Source organism: Leptonotus elevatus, chromosome 14 (assembly GCF_054856555.1).
Source record: "Leptonotus elevatus isolate MCC_2025b chromosome 14, RoL_Lele_1.0, whole genome shotgun sequence".
In the NCBI taxonomy this organism is placed as follows: domain Eukaryota; kingdom Metazoa; phylum Chordata; class Actinopteri; order Syngnathiformes; family Syngnathidae; genus Leptonotus; species Leptonotus elevatus.
Window position 1 is genome coordinate 18,700,686 of NC_141252.1, and position 19,041 is coordinate 18,719,726.

The 19,041-nt window shown below is 38.5% G+C and overlaps 1 protein-coding gene across 1 annotated transcript in view; it reads left to right on the forward strand.

Moving 5' to 3' along the window:
- The first annotated feature begins 2,202 nt into the window (after window positions 1-2,202).
- The window catches only part of bltp1 (bridge-like lipid transfer protein family member 1), a 100,332-nt gene continuing 83,493 nt past the window's right edge, over window positions 2,203-19,041 (forward strand). Inside the window, exons 1-12 of the mRNA XM_086094372.1 lie at window positions 2,203-2,351; window positions 3,996-4,131; window positions 6,514-6,630; window positions 8,493-8,571; window positions 8,655-8,719; window positions 9,255-9,429; window positions 13,416-13,497; window positions 14,623-14,816; window positions 15,028-15,107; window positions 16,454-16,604; window positions 16,738-16,894; window positions 17,236-17,314. Of these exons, the coding sequence (XP_085950498.1) occupies window positions 4,026-4,131; window positions 6,514-6,630; window positions 8,493-8,571; window positions 8,655-8,719; window positions 9,255-9,429; window positions 13,416-13,497; window positions 14,623-14,816; window positions 15,028-15,107; window positions 16,454-16,604; window positions 16,738-16,894; window positions 17,236-17,314 (1,285 nt within the window). The 5' untranslated portion in view covers window positions 2,203-2,351; window positions 3,996-4,025. The remainder of the gene's footprint in view (window positions 2,352-3,995; window positions 4,132-6,513; window positions 6,631-8,492; window positions 8,572-8,654; window positions 8,720-9,254; window positions 9,430-13,415; window positions 13,498-14,622; window positions 14,817-15,027; window positions 15,108-16,453; window positions 16,605-16,737; window positions 16,895-17,235; window positions 17,315-19,041) is intronic.

Consider the following 19,041-nt stretch of genomic DNA (forward strand, 5'->3'; position numbering starts at 1 on the left):
GAGAGTCCATTTGAACTCAACCGAATCATAAATCAAGAAGGCTGTAATATTGACAAATGGTTTAAATGTAATAAACTTTCCTCGAATGTCCAAAAAAACAACTATATGATATTTCGCTCCTATCAAAAACAATATTATGCCAAACACATACACATTGATATCAATGGACAGACAATTTCATAAGTACGCTCTACTAAATTATTGGGAATACATTTGGATGAATCATTGAATTTTAGAAATCATATTGATTTCTTGTCAAAAAAACTCTCTAAATATGTGGGCCTCTTTACTAAACTGAGACACTTTCTTCCAAATCCGACGCTCCTCACGTTATACAAAACTCTCTTTGAACACCATTTGCATTACTGCAATGTAATCTGGTACAACACTTTTCCAAGCCATACAAAGAAACTCCAAGATCTGCAAAAGAAGGTGGTGCGTATTTTTCCATGGTCTGAATACAATGCCCCCTCCTGCCCACTCTTTCATCATCATGGACTATTAAGACTTCCTGAGCTCAGTTTGTACTACACCATACCATAGCATGTTTAATGTATCAAGTTTATTAATAATTTGATTCCTCATCTCAGTGACCTTATTCCTATCTGCTCCTCCCAACATGGACATAACACCAGGTACAGAGACATCATCATGGGGAAAAAGCGAAGGCTCAAGTCAACCAGTTCAAGTGTTGCATGTTATGGCCCTAAGATTTGGAACCAGCTTGATATACACCTCAAAAGCGCCCAATCTCTCCCCATCTTTAAAAGGAAACTCAAAACTGAACTATTCGCTACATATTTATAATTAGCTGAATCGACTGTCTGGGATCAACGTTATTTGTTTGTTTGTCATTTGTGTAGTGTTAGGATGTTTTTTGTTTGTATGTTTGTTTGTATTTGTTTAGTTTGTTGTTTGTCTTGTTTCTGTTCCGAGCCCCCATCAAATAAGCTTTAAGTAGCTAAGGGGTGTCTCTTTCACGTGTAAATGTATATTTAGATTGTCTTCATGACAAATGCCAACTGCGGTATTTCAACATGTGAATACTTTGAACTAAAAATAAAAAAGAAGTTAAATCACCGTTTTCCGAGCTGATCTTGAACTATCATCAACAACCACAGTGCACACAATCATACAGACAACAGAATGGTACGCATGCTGAAAAAAAATGGTGAATTAACCAACATGATATTCAAAAAATAAACTTCCATGAATTTTTGGGGACAAGCAATGTATTGAATATACATGTTAATAATCTAGCAATTTTTTTAATAGGCAACGCAAATGTTACAGGATATTGTGAAGGAGTCATTGTCAAAGACAAGGGAGGAGATATAACTGGACTCCAATGTCTAACATATACATTCTTATCCTTGTAATTATCAACCACAGCCCTTTCGGATTAAAAGTTATGTTAGCATCCATAGGTAGCAGCAATGCACTGGGTCATAAGGTAATTCCCTCATTTGTGAGGCTGTTATCCCTCACTGGTTTCACTTATGGGAAAACAATAGTTTGAGTCAAAGCCCAGATGGTAAAACGAAAGTACAGTACTGTATTGTTACATGCAGCAGTGATTGTCAACCAGTGTTCCCAGTGGTGGCGGTTGTAGCTTAATGGCACCCTGTGGGAGACTTTGGTGGCTCCTACCCCACCACACAAACACTCACACTGCAATAGACCGTACTTTAAATTTTCTTTGTAATATATTGAATTACAGCACAAACAATATTATGGCAACTGCAAATAATAATTATAACTAGGAAACAAGCAGAACATTAAAAATATAATAATAAGAAATATATATACACTCTCATGGTAGTGTTTCTACGTATTGAAGTATTACACAATAATTCATAACACGTTTTTAACACTTATGATTTAATATTTTGTTAAACATTAGTTTGGCGGATTGTATTCTCAGTATTGGATCTGGGTTTATCGCATGTTTTAAATATGTGGATTTAAAATCACTTGAATTATTTATTTACTCTATGAATGATCAAATTTACACCGTAAAATGTGCACTTAAAAAAAAAGGCTTTATTTTTTTTCTTCGATTTCAACTTAAGTCTTGTCCCACTCTGACGACATTGGGTTTGATTGGTGCAATAAGCTGTACGTCAACCTTATTTTGCTCTTTCATTGGTCAGCTGAGACTTGCCATTTTTTTTCTATAGGTCGTTTTAATAGCAAGCTGCCGTCAGAACCGGAAGAGATGTTGACTGGCCGTAAGCCAGGTAAATATTCAACAGAGATGGATTCTCTGCATGTCTGACGCCATAAAATGACAACGACCGCTGCATAACCGAAGCAAAGATGAACCGGCGGCCTTTACGGAGGGCATCGAGGTACTGTAATGTCGTTAAGCTACTTAATTTCATTTATTATTAAAGGTGAAGTTGCAGGGTGCGGCCCGCTGTCATTAGCGTGCTAGCTACACTCAGGGCTAACTTTATGATATTTAGCATTTAGCTTTATTATTGACATCATAGTGAAATTGCAAATGTCATTTGTCAAGTGACCGTCAACGTGACTGTGAATAGCATCCTCGAAGAATGTTCTATTTCAAATGGGCCATCATTACATGCTCGTTCTTGTTTGTACTGAGAGTAGTACTGTACTGTGGAAATTACTTAAGATTTAGGATTAGCTCCAGGCATGGCTTTCCCTTTCCCATGTATTTGTATAGTCCATCAGATGTTTACGAGTGATACTATTTTCAAATGCATGCCTTGGTGTTTTGGCATTCTTTAAGTTCACGGTGTAAACAAAGCAAGTTGAAGTCACAGTTCAGGATGGATACTTACTTAAAAAAAAAAAAAATAGTAAAGCTTTTTCACATCAGAAATTCCAGTTAAAGTTTTTACATTTACTTAGAATTTCTGAGTGCATAATCCTTCACACGACTTTTTCAAGTAAATACCACTCCCCATTTTTACAGTGTACTTGCACGAATTTCAATGCAGTCACCGTGATTTGTTTGGGATAAAATGACGTTTTTACCGTTATAGCCTAATGTTAGTGCATAAAGTTTTAATTGGAAGTAAGGCAAGAGTTATTGAAGTAATAGACAATTGCACATAACAAAGACTTGAATCGCAAAAGATTGCTTTTTGTCCACTCTAGGTGTTGGCAACTTTTTCTGTTGTGATAGTGATTTACCCTACCTGATATTTTCAAGTGGTTGTAACGAAGAGTAGTAGAGGTGATCAAACTTTTCTCACCCGAACTCTGAACTTTCTTGTCTATAATAGTTGCATTGTGCACAATGTACAATTTCTGGATACAGACATACATTTGAGTGAGTTTGCTTGGCTCCTCAGAAAATAGCGAATGGTGATGATTTTTTTTCCCCAAACAATTTTTTTTTGGGGATTAGTAGGGATTTGTGTTGGTGTGCAACAGTTCTCAAGCTTTTGACCGCTAAGCATGGCTGAATGAACTCACTGCAAATACCCTTTCCTGCACGCACATGTATAAACTCCCTGCAACAATACCTCGTCACAAACAAATTAATTCCTCCGATAGAAACAAAAATAACTATGAACGTCAGTGACGGTAACAGTACATAGGGATTCATATTCTACAATGGCCTAACCTGAATTCTAGCGCTAATCTGTCACTAACCTGTGCTGAACAAGTACATGGTAGTAAATTGTAGTAAATATTCAATGATTGATTCATTGACACACCAACGACTAGAATTGGAGGATGTAGATGATTAGTAGTAGATGATTAGGTTTTGTAAACAGAAGTGACAAGATGGACCATTGGTTGTAATTATTTCACACCCATCATTCTTTTTAATACTGTATATGTCAGCTTTTATAGATTGATGGAAAGCCTACATTGTTTAATTATGTGCAATTATTAACGCTTAATGCATTGATGGACTGTTTTCTGTCTGAATTTGAAATGTCCTGCAGTATTTGAATGCACCTCGCGGCTCGCCAAGCACTGTCAATGAATATTAGTTTTCTCTTCTCTCTTAGTTGTCGACATCAAAGAGAGAGCCAGTAGTCATGGATGTGCTTGGTTCCAAAAACAACGAAAGTACCTTCCCGAGTGTAGGGGATTTGGATGACTTTCTCACCAAGCACGACTCTAACTTCATATGGCTCCTCGTGGGTAAGTGTTTACATCTTTTCTGTAAACATGCTTTTCATGTTCCTACAATGTCAGATAAAGTACCACTGATTGTCACACCCACCTAAGTGGGGCGAAATTCTTTCTCCGCATTTGACCCATCCCCTGAGGGAGCGGTGAGCAGCAGCAGGAGCCGCGCTCGGGAATTATTTGGTGATCTAACCCCCAAATTCCAACCCTTAATGCTCAAGCAGGTTTTGCGATATTGCAAATTTTTATCACAAAAAAACAACAACAACATTATCATAGAAGGTATGATATGGCATACCTCTAGTCAGAATGTTTTGTTCAGAGACACTAGCAATGTAATTGTGGGATTGTAAGCTTATGCTAGGTTCAGACGAAACATTAAATTTCGAGCGTCCGCTGCACATTTCGTTTCGGGATATAGGCAATGTCAAACATTGTTTGTGAGCAATCGCTCCAGTCTCTGCTGAAATGCCGCCCCGCCGCCAGCCCACTGTGACATGCCTTCCGCTGTGTGATTGGCTAGAGGGAAAACGTTGAGTCTCTGCAAACAAACGTCCCAAACAGTCCAAAACAAAAGTCAAAAATACAGGTGCGGGGAGTGGTGGTCGAGGACAAAATCACCATCAAACATGAACTCTTTTACCACCAAAAATGTCAATTGACGTTAAGGACACGCCTCCTGAATACCACCAATAACGTCAATTGACGTCTACTATGTTGTTTTTTTTCTCAATGGGCTGTGCAGCGTCTTGTGCAACGCTGGTTTGTGAATGGGGTGGGAAAATCCCAAAACACCCACTAACTATGACCAACAAATGGCAGCGTTGTATCTTTTTTCAATGGGCTCCCGTGTATCAAATCACGTGAAAACATGACAGATGATCGGATCTTAGGAAATAGAACGTTTTCAAGGATGACCTAAATGATCAAAGCGTTCACTTTAAATCTAATTTACAGAGCGTCACTAATCAAAAAATACTAGTGTCAAAGTCACTGTTGTACAAAAAATTTATCTTTTCACAAAAAGCTTTTTATCTCCCTATTTTTTTTTTCAATTTCCGCTTGATGTCACTCAAATTACCTATTTTAAATGGTGATTACAGTAATTTTTTGACTATAAGCTGCTACTGTTTTCACTTGCATTCGACCCTGCGGCTAATACTGCGTCTTATCCATCAGATCACAAGGGGGTGCATTATAAAGGAAGCGCAAGAGCGTCAGGCACAGCAAAACAAACCAAGTGAGCCCAAATACAGTAGAAGAGACAAAACGAGAGCGAGACAATTTGCACTCTCAACATTAAAACACCTGCGGCTTATATGTGTAACAAACTCGAGTATTCCCCAAATTTAGCTAGCGTGGCTTATAGTCAGGTGCACCTTATAGTCCAAAACTTACTCTACTAAAGAACGGAATAAGGTCGAATGAAAGAATGGAATCCAATCTTTATATGGTATCCACCATGTCTATGTAGTTATAGCACACAATATTTTGTTTGCATTGAAAGATGAGTGAAAATGCTCAAAACCGGCTAGCACTGTAGGGGTTGGATAACGTTTGGCAGTGAAAGAGTTAAGAGAAGCCCAGAGGGGCTGATTGAGATGGATTTATTTTATTTTGTATACATAGCCCACTATTTATTTTTAAGGGAAATCCTTTAGACCTTACCTTTTAGCTATAAACTGACACTGTCATAAATATTTAGGGATGCACGATAATGCTATTTTCAACCAATACGATAAACCAATAATTTAGAACGCACCGATGTCGATAAGCCGATAATTGTTTGCAAAATTAACTTGAATACAAATATACTTTCAAGTCTTGCTATAAGTCTAACATGTACAAATACATGTAAACATGGTCTAAAACACCATGAAGCTTAATTTTATTGATATCTCTGCTTCAAAGACAACCAGTAACTCATTTTGAGATTGCCAAAACAAATCAGTCATGTTTTAAAAATGCAACAAAAAAACTGAGGGTAACATTTTGGGGAGACACAGTAAAGAAAGCCCACACTGGCGACTGCCATGTCGCCATGATGCATCTTCTGTCAACATGAGATCATGCACATTATGACGTCACAAATATGCGACACTACCATAGGAGAGGGGAGGGGTTGAGGACTTGTGCACAACTTGAGCCACAAACACAACAGATGGACCAATGTGGCAAGTCGATTATTATCAGCGGATTTCTTTATTATCTGGTTTATCTGTATGATGTCTAATTGGTCGAGAATTGCCGATAATTATCGGCCACCGTTATTATTGTGCATGCCTATAAATAATTGTGTGTGTGTATATATACTGTATGTAGGTACTTATTGTTTTTTTTGCCTAATTAATAATATTTTCTCAACTAATCAGTTGCCTGTGTTTTGCCATTAAGCCACCATTCTGTCCTGTGGATGGATCATCTATTTAACTTACTACAACTCTCGAAATATTGGCCTCATCCTCACCTACATCATCAACAGACTCTACAAGGATGGCTACATTCATATCGGTGAGTTTATCAGCAGCTATTTTACATAACGATAAATACAGCAGCGGATCGCTTACTTTGCTGAATAATTTAAAGACATGCCAGGTTCTCTTAGTGACATTACAGTCTTTGAGTGTCTTTACATAAAATAAATATTTCTTTGTGTCTTTACTTTTTAGCTACACTTCTTCACACCAAACAAGTATATAGTCTTGCGTCAGCAAAGACAGAGAAAAAAAATCCTTATTTGACAAATTGTGAAACTTAAGGGTAAAATATTTTTGCAACAGCACAAACATAGAAATTCAGCCTTTTCACATGCCAGCAGATGTAAACAACCAGTTTGATTTTGGCAGCGAGTTGGGCTAGAATCACTTTCTATAGTTCTATAAAGTTCTGAAATCCAATTATTAAGTTGTTGCAAATACACAACATTAGTGTCATTGATGCTAATATTAGCTTAGTCATTCTAACAATAACATTTAGATTTGATGTTTATACATTTGCTTATCGTGGCCGTTGCTAGTTTTGAAGCTTTGTCGTGAGACTTGTTTGACTGTTTTGTATTCATGCATGATTAGGCTATAAATTCCAATGGGGATTTGCGCCACAGTATGGGGGGTGTTCTGTAAAACATAAACCTGCTTTGTACCCTCATGCATACAGTTTCCTTATTTAAGCCTACAAAAACATCTATACTATTTTAAATCCAAAAAGAGGTTTTAACCTAAATAAGTGTCTTAATGATATAATCATGCAAGAGTTAAGCAATTTGTTGTTCGCTCTGTGATTTTGATTCCTTTGAAGTTACTCTGTTACACTTGCACACTCCAATTTTTCAAGATAAAGGCAATTAAATGAAGACATGTTATATACAGTTGACCCCCCACCATTCACGGGGGATAGGGACAGGGCCCGCCAATGAATAGAAAATCTGCGTATTATTGATGCCCACTGAAGTGCATTAGGGATAAATGGGGGGGGGGAAAACAACCCGAAATAAACAAAAATACCCCCAAAAATTTAAGATTAAGAAAACTTCTACATTCTATTTTGTAGAATCCAGTGCATCTGGAAAGTATTCACATTTTGTTATGTTACGTCGTCATACCAAAATGGAATAAATTCTTCTTTTCCCCTCAACATTCTACACACAACACCCCATAATGACATTAAAAAAATCTTTACATTTGTGCAAATTTATTGTCAATAAGAAGACAGCACATGTTTATAAGTATTCACAATCTTTGCTCTAGTCTATACTTTGTTGATGCACCTCTGGCAATAATTACTGACTGCCACAAGCTTGGCACACCTGTTTTGGACAGTGTCACCCATTCCTCTTTGCCGTACCTCTCATGCTTCATGAGGACTCATAAGGCCTTTGTTGTGTGCTTTGGAGTAGTTGTCCTGTTCGACCGCAAACTTTCACTCTGGGTTAGGTTTACATCCAGGATTAGTCTGTACATTGCTGTATTCATCTTTCCCTCTATCCTGACTAATTTCCCAATTCCTACTGCTGAAAAACATTCTCACAGCATGTTGCTTCACTGTCAGGATGGAAGACTGGCTTCCATCTGGACACTCCAACATACAGGCCTGATTGGTGGCGTTTTTCTGTTTTTAATACATTTGGTTAAATGTAAAAAAGAGAGTAAAACAATAATTGACATTGTCATTATGTGGTGTGGTGTGTAGAATGTTGAGATAAAAGATAAATAGAGATAAAAATGTATTCCATTTTGGAATTAAGCTGTAACATAACAAAATGCGGAAAAAGTGAAGCGCTATGAATGTTTCACGGATGCACTGCATGTAAGTAAGTACAAATGTATGACTATACACTTTGTCTAACGCAAACCTGACCTTGTCTTGCTCCATAGGCTCGTTCTCTTTCTCTGTGCTGTCAGGAAAGGTCATGTTCAGAGATGTTTACTATATCAACCAAGACATGTCTATCAGGTAATCTGGCCTCTTGCTGCAGTGCCCTCTTCTATGTACTTGTGTGTAAACCATCTTTTTATGTATTTTTTGTTTTTTCATAGGATACAGGATGGCTTTCTCATATTCCGCTGGTGGAAAATGTATAACCCCAAGCAAAAACAGCATGGTGAGCAAAGTATAGGATCTTCCTACGATTCAGATACATTTAGTTGCAATTTAGCATTTGAAATAAGTTGACACATTGCTCATTACTTTCTTGTCTGTCTTTCCTTATTTATTTTCTTCACTTATAAGTTAAGAAAAGGCTTCCTCAGTTGATTCCATTGGGGGAGGTTGTCGTCAAAAATGTTGTTGTTACTTCTGTTGCCTTTAGGGGTCTTAAACTGAAACAATCCATCTATTTTTATAGCACTTATTCTGTTCAGGGTCACCGGGAAGCTTACCTAGTAAGATATGTGCTCACCGGTCAATCAAAGGGCTTGCACATTGAAAATGGACAATCATCATCACTACAATATGGGAAATTATTCAGCAAACTTCCAACATACAATACGTGTTTTGGACTGTGGACGGAAGACTGCTTGCAACCACAGAGAGAACATGCAAACTCCACAAGAAAAGACCCAAGCTGGGAATGATTTTGGTGCAAACTTTAGATTCAAAGCCATTTCTGATTTAATGTATTGATGTTGTGTCATCAGACCCCAAGGCGGAGACCAGGCTTTACGTGACAGTTAACGGTTTCGAGTTTCATGTCTACAATCGGACTGACCTCTATGCCCACCTACAAGAGACTTTCGGCCTGGAGCCGACACTGAGCAGGCTCAAGAAAGAGGATGACCATGATGGGGAGGGGAAAAATAAGACCCTGGAACAGTAAGCCCTGCTTTTATAGCCTTGCGTGTATTGTTTGGCACATGTTTGTGTTGGATTCTTTGTTGTCTGTAACTGCTTTCACTTTTGGGAACATTTTATTCTTTCTTCCATTACGATGAAATGATGAATTTTTTTCCCACCCTTCTCAGTTTTCATTAAAAATTACAATATGTCATTTTAGGGCTGGACCAGTTATAATAATTTTTGATTGAAATTGCGATTCCCGACAACATGATAATGATCGCCTCATTTTTTATTATTTTTTTGCAGTGAGCCTGACTGATCCATAATCCGTTGTATCAAGTATTTCACACATAAACGCTATTTCTCTCCTCTTCCGCAAATCTTACCAATCCGAAACGGCATTCTACTTGTGGCAACCCATGCAAACAAATCAGCTCAGAGCTGCTGCTTGCAAACCGGGTGGAATACTGTACTTGGCACTAATGTGCCTCACTCAGGCACAAGCTCAGATCTGCGTTTGCTAGCCCATCCTGCAGTGCAACAATGTTGGGTTTCGGTGGTCTGTTGTCGCATCCCAAATTATTTCTGCTGGTCAGTGACTTGAACTGGGGTCCCCACAGTAGCAGGCATTTATCTTAAGTTCTTAACCACTTGGCGACAGCTTCCCCACTAGGACTATAGCAACTCTAGATTCTGTTTTTAAGAGGTCTGATGCTGATCAGGCCCAGTGCCTTTTTAGATTGGTAACAAAACATTTCTTAACCCATTAAGGCCTAAAGCACCTGCCAAAACATGCCTCTAAAACCTATGGGTGACTTTAGAGTCACCCCCGAAAACTTGTGTCGCATCTGCGGGTATATTTACCAATAATTGGTCAAAACAGCTCTACCTGCTTAGGTAGAAGAGTGCGTCAAAGCTTCCTGGTTTCGTAACAGTTGCATGTCCCGACCTGAAAAAAGTCTGTTGTGAACGTATCAGCGGGAGCAGCACAAGATGGATTCTCGTAGTATTTGTCAATCAATCAAATCTTTATTTCTATAGCACCTTTCATACTTTGAAAGCTACACACGGTGCTTCACATAAAAAAAACAATGAAAAATAAGAGAGAGAAAGAGAACAAACACAACGAACATCATAAACACAAACGGATTCCCTCCCACCGCCTGTAATATGTGGATCCCTGAAATACCCTACACAAAGTAGGTGCAGTTCAAAAATAATTAATGTATAACGCATGGCTGCAGAGGCAAGGATGAGCACAGAGCAAACTGGAAGAAACACCATCACGGAGGGCTGTTCTCCCAGTGAGGAAACACTGAAGTATAAAAACAACATTAAAATGATAAAATTGAATAAAAGCATATACAAAAAATTTGTGAACAAATACCGTGAAAATTCAGCTTGCTGGCAAGGCTCTATAGAGGCAGTGTGGACAGATTTTTTTTCTACACGGGGAGGGTGGGAAATATTCGGTTTTAAAAACACTGCTACGTGTGTACAGAGCTGCCGTTGCGGCCCACAGTTACAAAACTGAAATAATTTTGCGGCCTACTAGATGGAGCTTGCGGCCCAAAGGTTGAGAATCACTGCGCTAGAGTCCTCCTAGCTCTAATGGTAGAAACGCAGTAATGCGCTCCCGGCCTTAATGGGTGAACCAACCACTCGACCCAGACCACGCTCAAGCCAGCGTTTTGCTTGTGCCGGACCTAAGCCCATGTAAATGGTGGCTGTTGTGCCAGCATTGGTGTCTGTCCAGCATAAAATTATTGTTGAAATCAAACATGCAAAATACAACCTTAACATCCATACTGGATCAGCCTGGGATGACTCCCAACAGTGCAATAGACCTTCAAGGGTGCATGTGGAAATTGGGCTATTGTTGGTCCAACGCAACGATGAGGAGGTTGATTGGTTAGCAGTGAGACCATAGAAAGGTTAGGAGTGTTTGACTGAGAGTTGTTAAATGTTAAATGTAGGCAAAGGTAGAGGCATGGTTGCAGAGTAGCGGAGGGAAAGACAGTAAGGCTAGAAACATCAGAGGAGAGTTGAAATTGTTTTACACAGCCCTGGAGGAAGAGGAAAGATGTAGGGGTGATTCTGAAGGAAGTAGGAGTATTTAAAAAAAAGTTAGCGTCAGAAATTGTGATGATTGTGAAGCTACAAATTGAAAATGTGCACAAAGGTGGGATGTGGGATCAGAGGAGAAGGAGAAGCCTGGAGTAAGTTGGATGACATTGCAGTATAGTATTCCTAAAAGGGAAATGGTGTTTGGCGCAAAATTCAATACCTTTTTATTTTTTTGTTTTTGTTTGTTTTTTGTGAAAGAGCCAAGAAGTAAATCACATCCAAAATTATACCTGCTTTAATTGATTTAATGAAAAGGATCTATTGAAGAATTGGTTGGGTTTAGGATTGTCAGTCAAACTAACATATTAGCATTGGTTGGGTTTAGGATTGTCAGTCAAACTAACATATTAGCATAAGTTTCACTTGTTTTAGGAAAATTACAGGCATTCCAGATAATTTTTTTCTTATGCTGGATTCAAACCGAACACGAAATATTGCATCGGCCCACGTGTCTCGCATGCGCTTGCTCATGGGGGAACTACACAGCTGTTGCATCAGTGGAGAAGAAAAGGGGCAGTTAATTTAAAGTGATTGATTGATTGATTGATTTGTTAATCTGTTGACTGGTGGTTGTGTAATTTTGGCTTAATATGCCCCCTTGGTTGACAGTTCACCCACTTCCACTTCCACATATCCACTTCCTCGCTACCTATTCTCCAAAATGGCTGTGTTGTATACCACTTGGTGCTCACAGACAGCAATGAATTTGTCCTTCAGTGTTGTTTTTATTTCACCAGTCTGTGTTTCACCAGTTTGTGCTTGTGCTGCTGCGTGAAATACATTCTCGATGGTGATTGGCTGTCGGCGACGCAATGCGACTTGGAATTCACGTTTTCAAAACCCAGTAACATGGGCGAACAAGCAAATTTTTCGCTTCAATCACTTCATCCGCACCGCCTGGCACACACTGGCGCCTGACCGTGCGAATTACTTGACTATATATCGAAACTAGAGATAGACCGATTATCGTCCGGGCCGATTATCAGTGCCAATATTTGGCATTTGACAAATCTCTGCATCTGCCTTTTTAAGAAACTGAAGGCCAATAAGCTGGTATCTCACTGAGCGGTGAATGCTTGCGAACGTAGCAAATTTTGGATTTTCATCAGGATTTGTAAGATGTTCACAGACAGTTTTTACTTGTGGCAAAGAGCTTTTTAACATGTTCAGACAATTTTTCACTGTCTGCGAAGATCTTTTGAAACTTTTATGAACCCTGATGTAAACCCAAAATTAGCTAAATATGCATGCATTTGTCGCTCAGTGAGATACAGCGATTTCATTTACAGTATGTATTTATTAAAATTACCACTTTATAAAAGATGATGCGGACACTGGGAACTCCCTAGAATTTATTTTGGATTGATAAAACAATAATTATAAATTAAGAAATTATGTTGAAATTTTAGAAAACTTATTTTACAGTAGAAAACTTTAGATAGCTATTTACTTGCTTAGTTTTTGATTTAGCGTAAAACATGCTGATGATCCTGGAAGCTCCCTGCAATTTTTGTTATAATTTTAAACAAAGCTGTCTATTCTTTATATGTTTATTATTGGCAAAAGGATGCAACGGGTGGCGTAAAAAAAAACATCTGACAAAAGGCAGCTGCTGCTGACCTTTTAATTAAAAGACAAAGTATTTTGACAGTAAGATTTTCTCTTTTACTGTAAATTAATATTGGCTTGAAATATTGTTTATCGGCCTCCTTGACTACTAATAATCGGTATCAGTCTCGGCCCTGAAAAAAATATATCGGTCTATCACTAATCAAAACACGATGCCAGAAATGGTCAACTTGCATTCGGTCTGACAGCAGTAATGGTTATCATTAAAAGCAACGGATATAGGCACTGGGAAGACAGGACTAAATGTTGTTTTGGTTCTTTGGCAGTGTAAACATTACAGCAGAGAATCTAGACCCCACGTCGTCTTGGCGCTCCCTCGTTCCTGTTATCAAAGTAAACATCAGTACGGTGAGTTCTTACAAATTAGTATCAGTACGGTGCAAATTAGCACCCTTGAAAACTGCTTTGGTTCAGTAATGGACTGATATTGTATTAGGAAGTATTTTTTGTGCGCTTAAAGGGATACTCGTTTAGCCATTTTCAGAAATAAGAATTTAGCATTTTGTCAAGAATGTATTAGATTATTTCATTATTTTCATTAGGACTGGGTTAAAAAAATTTTTAAATAATCTATTAAATTGATTTTCCTTTTTGAACATGATATCGATTCATGAAACCATGAATCTATTATTTTAACTCATTCATTTCCAGCCATCTTCACTAAAACAATCGCCTTCACTCCCGGCTGTTTTACTGGATTTTGACTGATTTTGCAAGGCCCACAGAATATTGTGTTCTATTGCTATAAAAACATGAAACCTACCAAAAGAGAGATTAAAGTCTCTTCTTTCATCAGGAAAAAAAAGTATATTTCTGTCAGTTTCCATTTTGCAGCAATTAGCATTAGAATATAGCTAAGTTTCATCATTATTCACAAATCTATTTAGAATTCTGAGTACTTGAGGGTTTTTTCAACATTGTCCATTGGTTCATTGCCTATGCTCTGCTCCCACCTGCTGGCCGTTTGTGTAATAACTACCATTTCTTCAACCGTTCTTTGCAGTTGAGAGGCTGCATCAAAGCCTTCTGTATGCTCTAGCATAATTTTTTATTTATTTAAAAATAAAAATACACGCATAAATACGTCTTGGGACACTTAAACCATTTAAAATAGAATGTATTCATAAGTTTTTGGGAGCAAATTACTTAATATTTATTTTTTCCATAAATGAACAAGAAAATATTTTAAAGGCCGATTTTTTTGTGTGTGTCTTACTGTAGAATATTTTTAATTGATATTTACAATAAATAATTGGTCATTACCTGAGCTCTGAGCAACTGTGATGTCATTTTCAGTCAACAGCAAGCGGCAAAATGTGTGTGCACATGAAAAACAATGAAGTTATCAAACGAATAACAGACAAAATATGAACTTATTACTGCTGAAAATGGCTAAACGAGTCAAGTATCCCTTTATAAAGTGAGGTTTTCAAGCCCTATGATATGTATTCTGTTGGCTTCTTCCTTTTGAAGGGTCGGCTGGCATTTGGGAATCACCACCTCCCACAGACTCTGTGCTTGAACTTTGAGGATGCTTTCCTTACCTATGCCACCAAGCCTCCCTCCAGCCACCTGGACCAATACATGCATATTGTAAAGGGCTCGTTGGAGAACGTGCGAGTCATGCTGGTTCCGAGCCCACGCTATGTTGGCATGCAGACTGATGAGTAAGTTAGTTATTATCAAACTTTGTAATTGCAGATATATTTTTTTAACACATCCAATAAGATGAGATAAAATCATTGCCTATAAAACACAAGTGTTTCCATGCAAATATTGAGCTACTCTTGACACTGTATCGTATTCAAACTATTGGGCAAAAATGAAATCAATGTCAGAAAATACCGAAATTTTGTAATGTTTGCAATTTCATTGCAGACCTCCCAGGCTGATGGGCGAAGGCTTTGTGGTCATGCAGTCCAATGACGTAGACATCTACTACTACCAAGATGAGCCTGGTAGGAAATGCAAATACACACAAAACTGAATATTGACAACATCGACTTGAGAGAGGGATGGTAATAGAGCAGTCAAGATTAATCAATCGACAAGTAATCGATTATCAAACAGGACGAGCGTCCTAACCACTACACCACCTGTTCAGTAAGGTTTAAAGCGCAAAGGTTCTACTTGTATTTTACACAAGTGTCAGCCAGAACTGGGATTTTTTGAGACAGCCAATTGTCATTGCACTTTGGCATTGCAAATGTGAAGGCTAATTGATTCCTTTGAATTCATTTGGACAGAATGTTTACTGATAAAGGCTACTTTTGTCACTATCCCATGGTTTTCTCAGAGAAAGTGGGAGTGTGTTTAGTCCGCAAAGGCGGTGCAGGGGGTGGATCCGCACCTAATGACGTCATACAGTGAGCACCCACTCATTTTCTCAAGTTGGGAGGGGCTGGTGCTTGGAGAGCAGAATGACCTAGAATTTCTCATAGAGGGGCAAATAGAGGAAAACACCACTTTGGTCATGTTTTTAACATGGCTAAAAGCTCCAAAAAGTAGATTTTTCATGTTACTGTCCCTTTTAAATTTGTCAAAATCCTCTGATTTCAGCATATCCACTGAAATTGTTCTCTGATTTCTGTCGTCCTTCATGAAAGAAGACTGATTATCTTCTGTGTTTAATCGTAATAAGGCATTTGCAAACATCTGATTTTACTTTGGAAAACAATGACCAAACCGGTAACATAGTACAACATCAATCCTCTCTCTTTTTATTCACTATGCGAAGTATAAAATAAACAGCAATCAGTGGTTTATAAACAGTAATCGGGGAAAAAATGCTTTTGTAATTCACTTTAATACAAATGAATCCAATTAGTTGATTAATCGATTGAAAAATCGATAGATTAATCAATTCTAAAAATATTCGATGGTGACAGCACTAGATGGTAACTAGCAAGCAAAGCAGGAAGGAAGCATTAGCAACTAATCATTAGTGGGCAAACTCGGTCCTCGAGGGCCGGCGTCCTGCAGGTATTGGATGTTTCCCTGTTCCAACGCAGCTGATTCCAATCAACAGGATCGTTATCAGGCTTATGCAGAGCTTGCTAATGAGCTGATCATGTATCAGCTGTGTTGGAGAAGGGAAACATCCAAAACCTGCAGGACTACGGCCCTCGAGGACCGAGTGTGCCCACCCCTGATAATGGGAAAGCATCTATTCATTTTCAACATTGTTTGCTATGTTTTTCCTCATTGTTAATTAAATAATGTAAAGTCGTCTATGGCTTGTTTAAATGCATCCTTTCAGGGTGCTAAATGAATAATAAACCCCTATTTGTGTGCGCATCTGCAGGTGTAGTACCAGTGGAACAAGAGATTGGGGAGGAAGCTGAGACACCCAGTGAGGATGATAAGCTTCAGGACCTTCCTCCATGCTGGGGTCTTGACATTGTCTGTGGAAAAGGAACTGATTTCAACTATGGCCCCTGGGCGGATCGCCAGAGGTGCCCGAACATGTCACTGAGTTTAGAAAAGTCTAAAATGATGTTGTGAAGTCATATTTAGTATGTAGGTTTCAGACAGTAAAGCTTGATATCTTCAAGTTTGTATTAAAACACATTTCCACTTATTGTATAGGGATTGCCTATGGAAGTTCTTCTTGCCGGCGGACTATCAGGACATGAAGGTGACAGAAATGGCCCAGCCAGGACAACCTAGGCAGATCCAGGCCTTCGAGCTCCGTATGAACATCATTGCTGATGCCACCATTGACCTGCTTTTTACCAAAAACAGGGTATGTTACACTCTTGAATTCTTTCTTTGTGCTTGTTTTTTTTTTCTTACTTCCTCCATCATTCTAACCCTTTTGTTTGGTATATGAAATGAAAATAGGAGCATGGCATATTGCAGTGTGTTGTGCCCCTTGTGGAAGTTGTGATTATCTTGTGAATGAATTGACAATTTACATGCTGTCTTGTTGTTATGGTAATGTAGTATTTCTGTAGCTGATGGCTTCCTCCTTTGACCAAACATTCACTGTGGGAATACCCAGAGTAGGATTTACTGTTTTGAACATACCTGGCAACCTGAAGTGTGAAGCTTGGTGACTTCTCTTGTCTTCATTCTTCTTACTAGGAAACCAATGCCATCCACGTGAATGTAGGTGCCGGTTCTTACCTGGAAGTCAACATCCCCATGACCGTAGGAGAGACGGGTAAGACTTTTATGCTGAAGTTGCTGAACCACGACTTAACTTGTGTATATATTATATAAAGGACCATGACTACGTTTACATGCAGGCAATATTCAGGTTATGGTCAGAATTCGGGTTTCTGGAACAATCAGAATAACACGTTTACATGTGCAAGTTGACAGAGTTACCCCCGTACACATGGCATTTGGAATAACCCGATGTAAGGGGGTGAAAGACACACACCATCATGGCAGAAATAGACATTATTTCCACTACTAACTTTAAACGGTCAATAAAATACATTATATTCATGTCACTTGCCACGCTAAATAAAGCAGTCGGTTTCCTACTCGCTCCAAAAGTGCGGTTCTTGTCGGTACACGTCAGAAGCATGGACTTACTTCGTTTGGAAAAAGCGGAACTGCGTGTGTGTCATCTAATGTTCCTACGCGGACGTTTATTGTTGAACACTGCAAGCTGAAGATAAACATTGTTTAAGCATTACGAGTGATGTTGCTTCTGTCTCACATGAATTGTTAATGTGTCACAAACTGGCATTTTCGCCATAGAGGCACAAAATAACGTGAAAACGCCGCAGAGAAATCAATGTATTTAAGCGAGGCCCGTGTAGGACGGCGCTGCGCATACAAGTCGTTACTACAAAGACCAAGATTGCTTGCGAGTGCACATAAGCGAAGAAGAGGAAAAGGAGACGAAGAAGAGGTTGTGAGCATGCGCACAACGAAACGCAATGCTCCGTTGAGAACCAGTATTCCGGTGTTGAAAGGGGTAACCCAAGGGGCTTGTTCGGGTTTTTAGAAATCCGAAAAAGAGCATATTTGGGTTATTGCACGTGTTTACATGGCCTTTAAAAGGGTTATTGACTGCATGTAAACGTAGTCCATGTCAAGTATGCACGACACTGGGCAGGTCATATTTGATCTAGTGCTGTCACTATCAACTATTTTTAGAATCGATCTATTGATTTATCAATTGATTAATCAACTAATCTGATTCATTTTAATTTTGCATTAAAGTGTATTAAAATAGCATTTTTTCCCATTACAGTGATTGGTGTTTATTTCGGACTTCATATTCGTATAGTGATTTAAAGAAAAAGGGGGGGGGGGGTCGTTGTACTATGTTACTGGTTCGGTCATTGTTTTCCAATGTAAAAACAGATGTCTGCAAATGTCCTATTTCGATTAAACACAGAAGATAATCAGTCTTCTTTCATGAAAGACTGCAGAAGTTGGTGAACAAGCGGGGAGGGGGTTCAAAAATTATGCCAAATTGTTTCATAAAGAATTAATTACAATCGGAGTCTTTAAACGTTGAAATACATTGAAGTACATATTAAGCACACAGCAGATTTTGCACCTAATGTGCTGTTTATTAACAATGTACAAAAACATTCAAACTTTATGAAAAATTAACATTAGTGTTTAACTTGAATCAAATTTGTACGCATACACTTGTTTAGTTTAATTTGTTTAAGGAACAAGTTAAATTTTGTCCCCTTATTTCATTTTCCACACACACTATGAAATAATTAATAATTTGTTACTCTTACTCCTACTCAAAAATGACGAACGGCGACTTGTAGCATTACCCTCTTGGAGGCTACATTAGAAACAGAGCTAACCTAATACTCTAAATATCCGTCTATTTGTACAAATAATGCCTGTAGTAGATGCTTTTATAACTTCAATATTTGTCGCACAACTTTACTTCAGGGGCATTCAGCT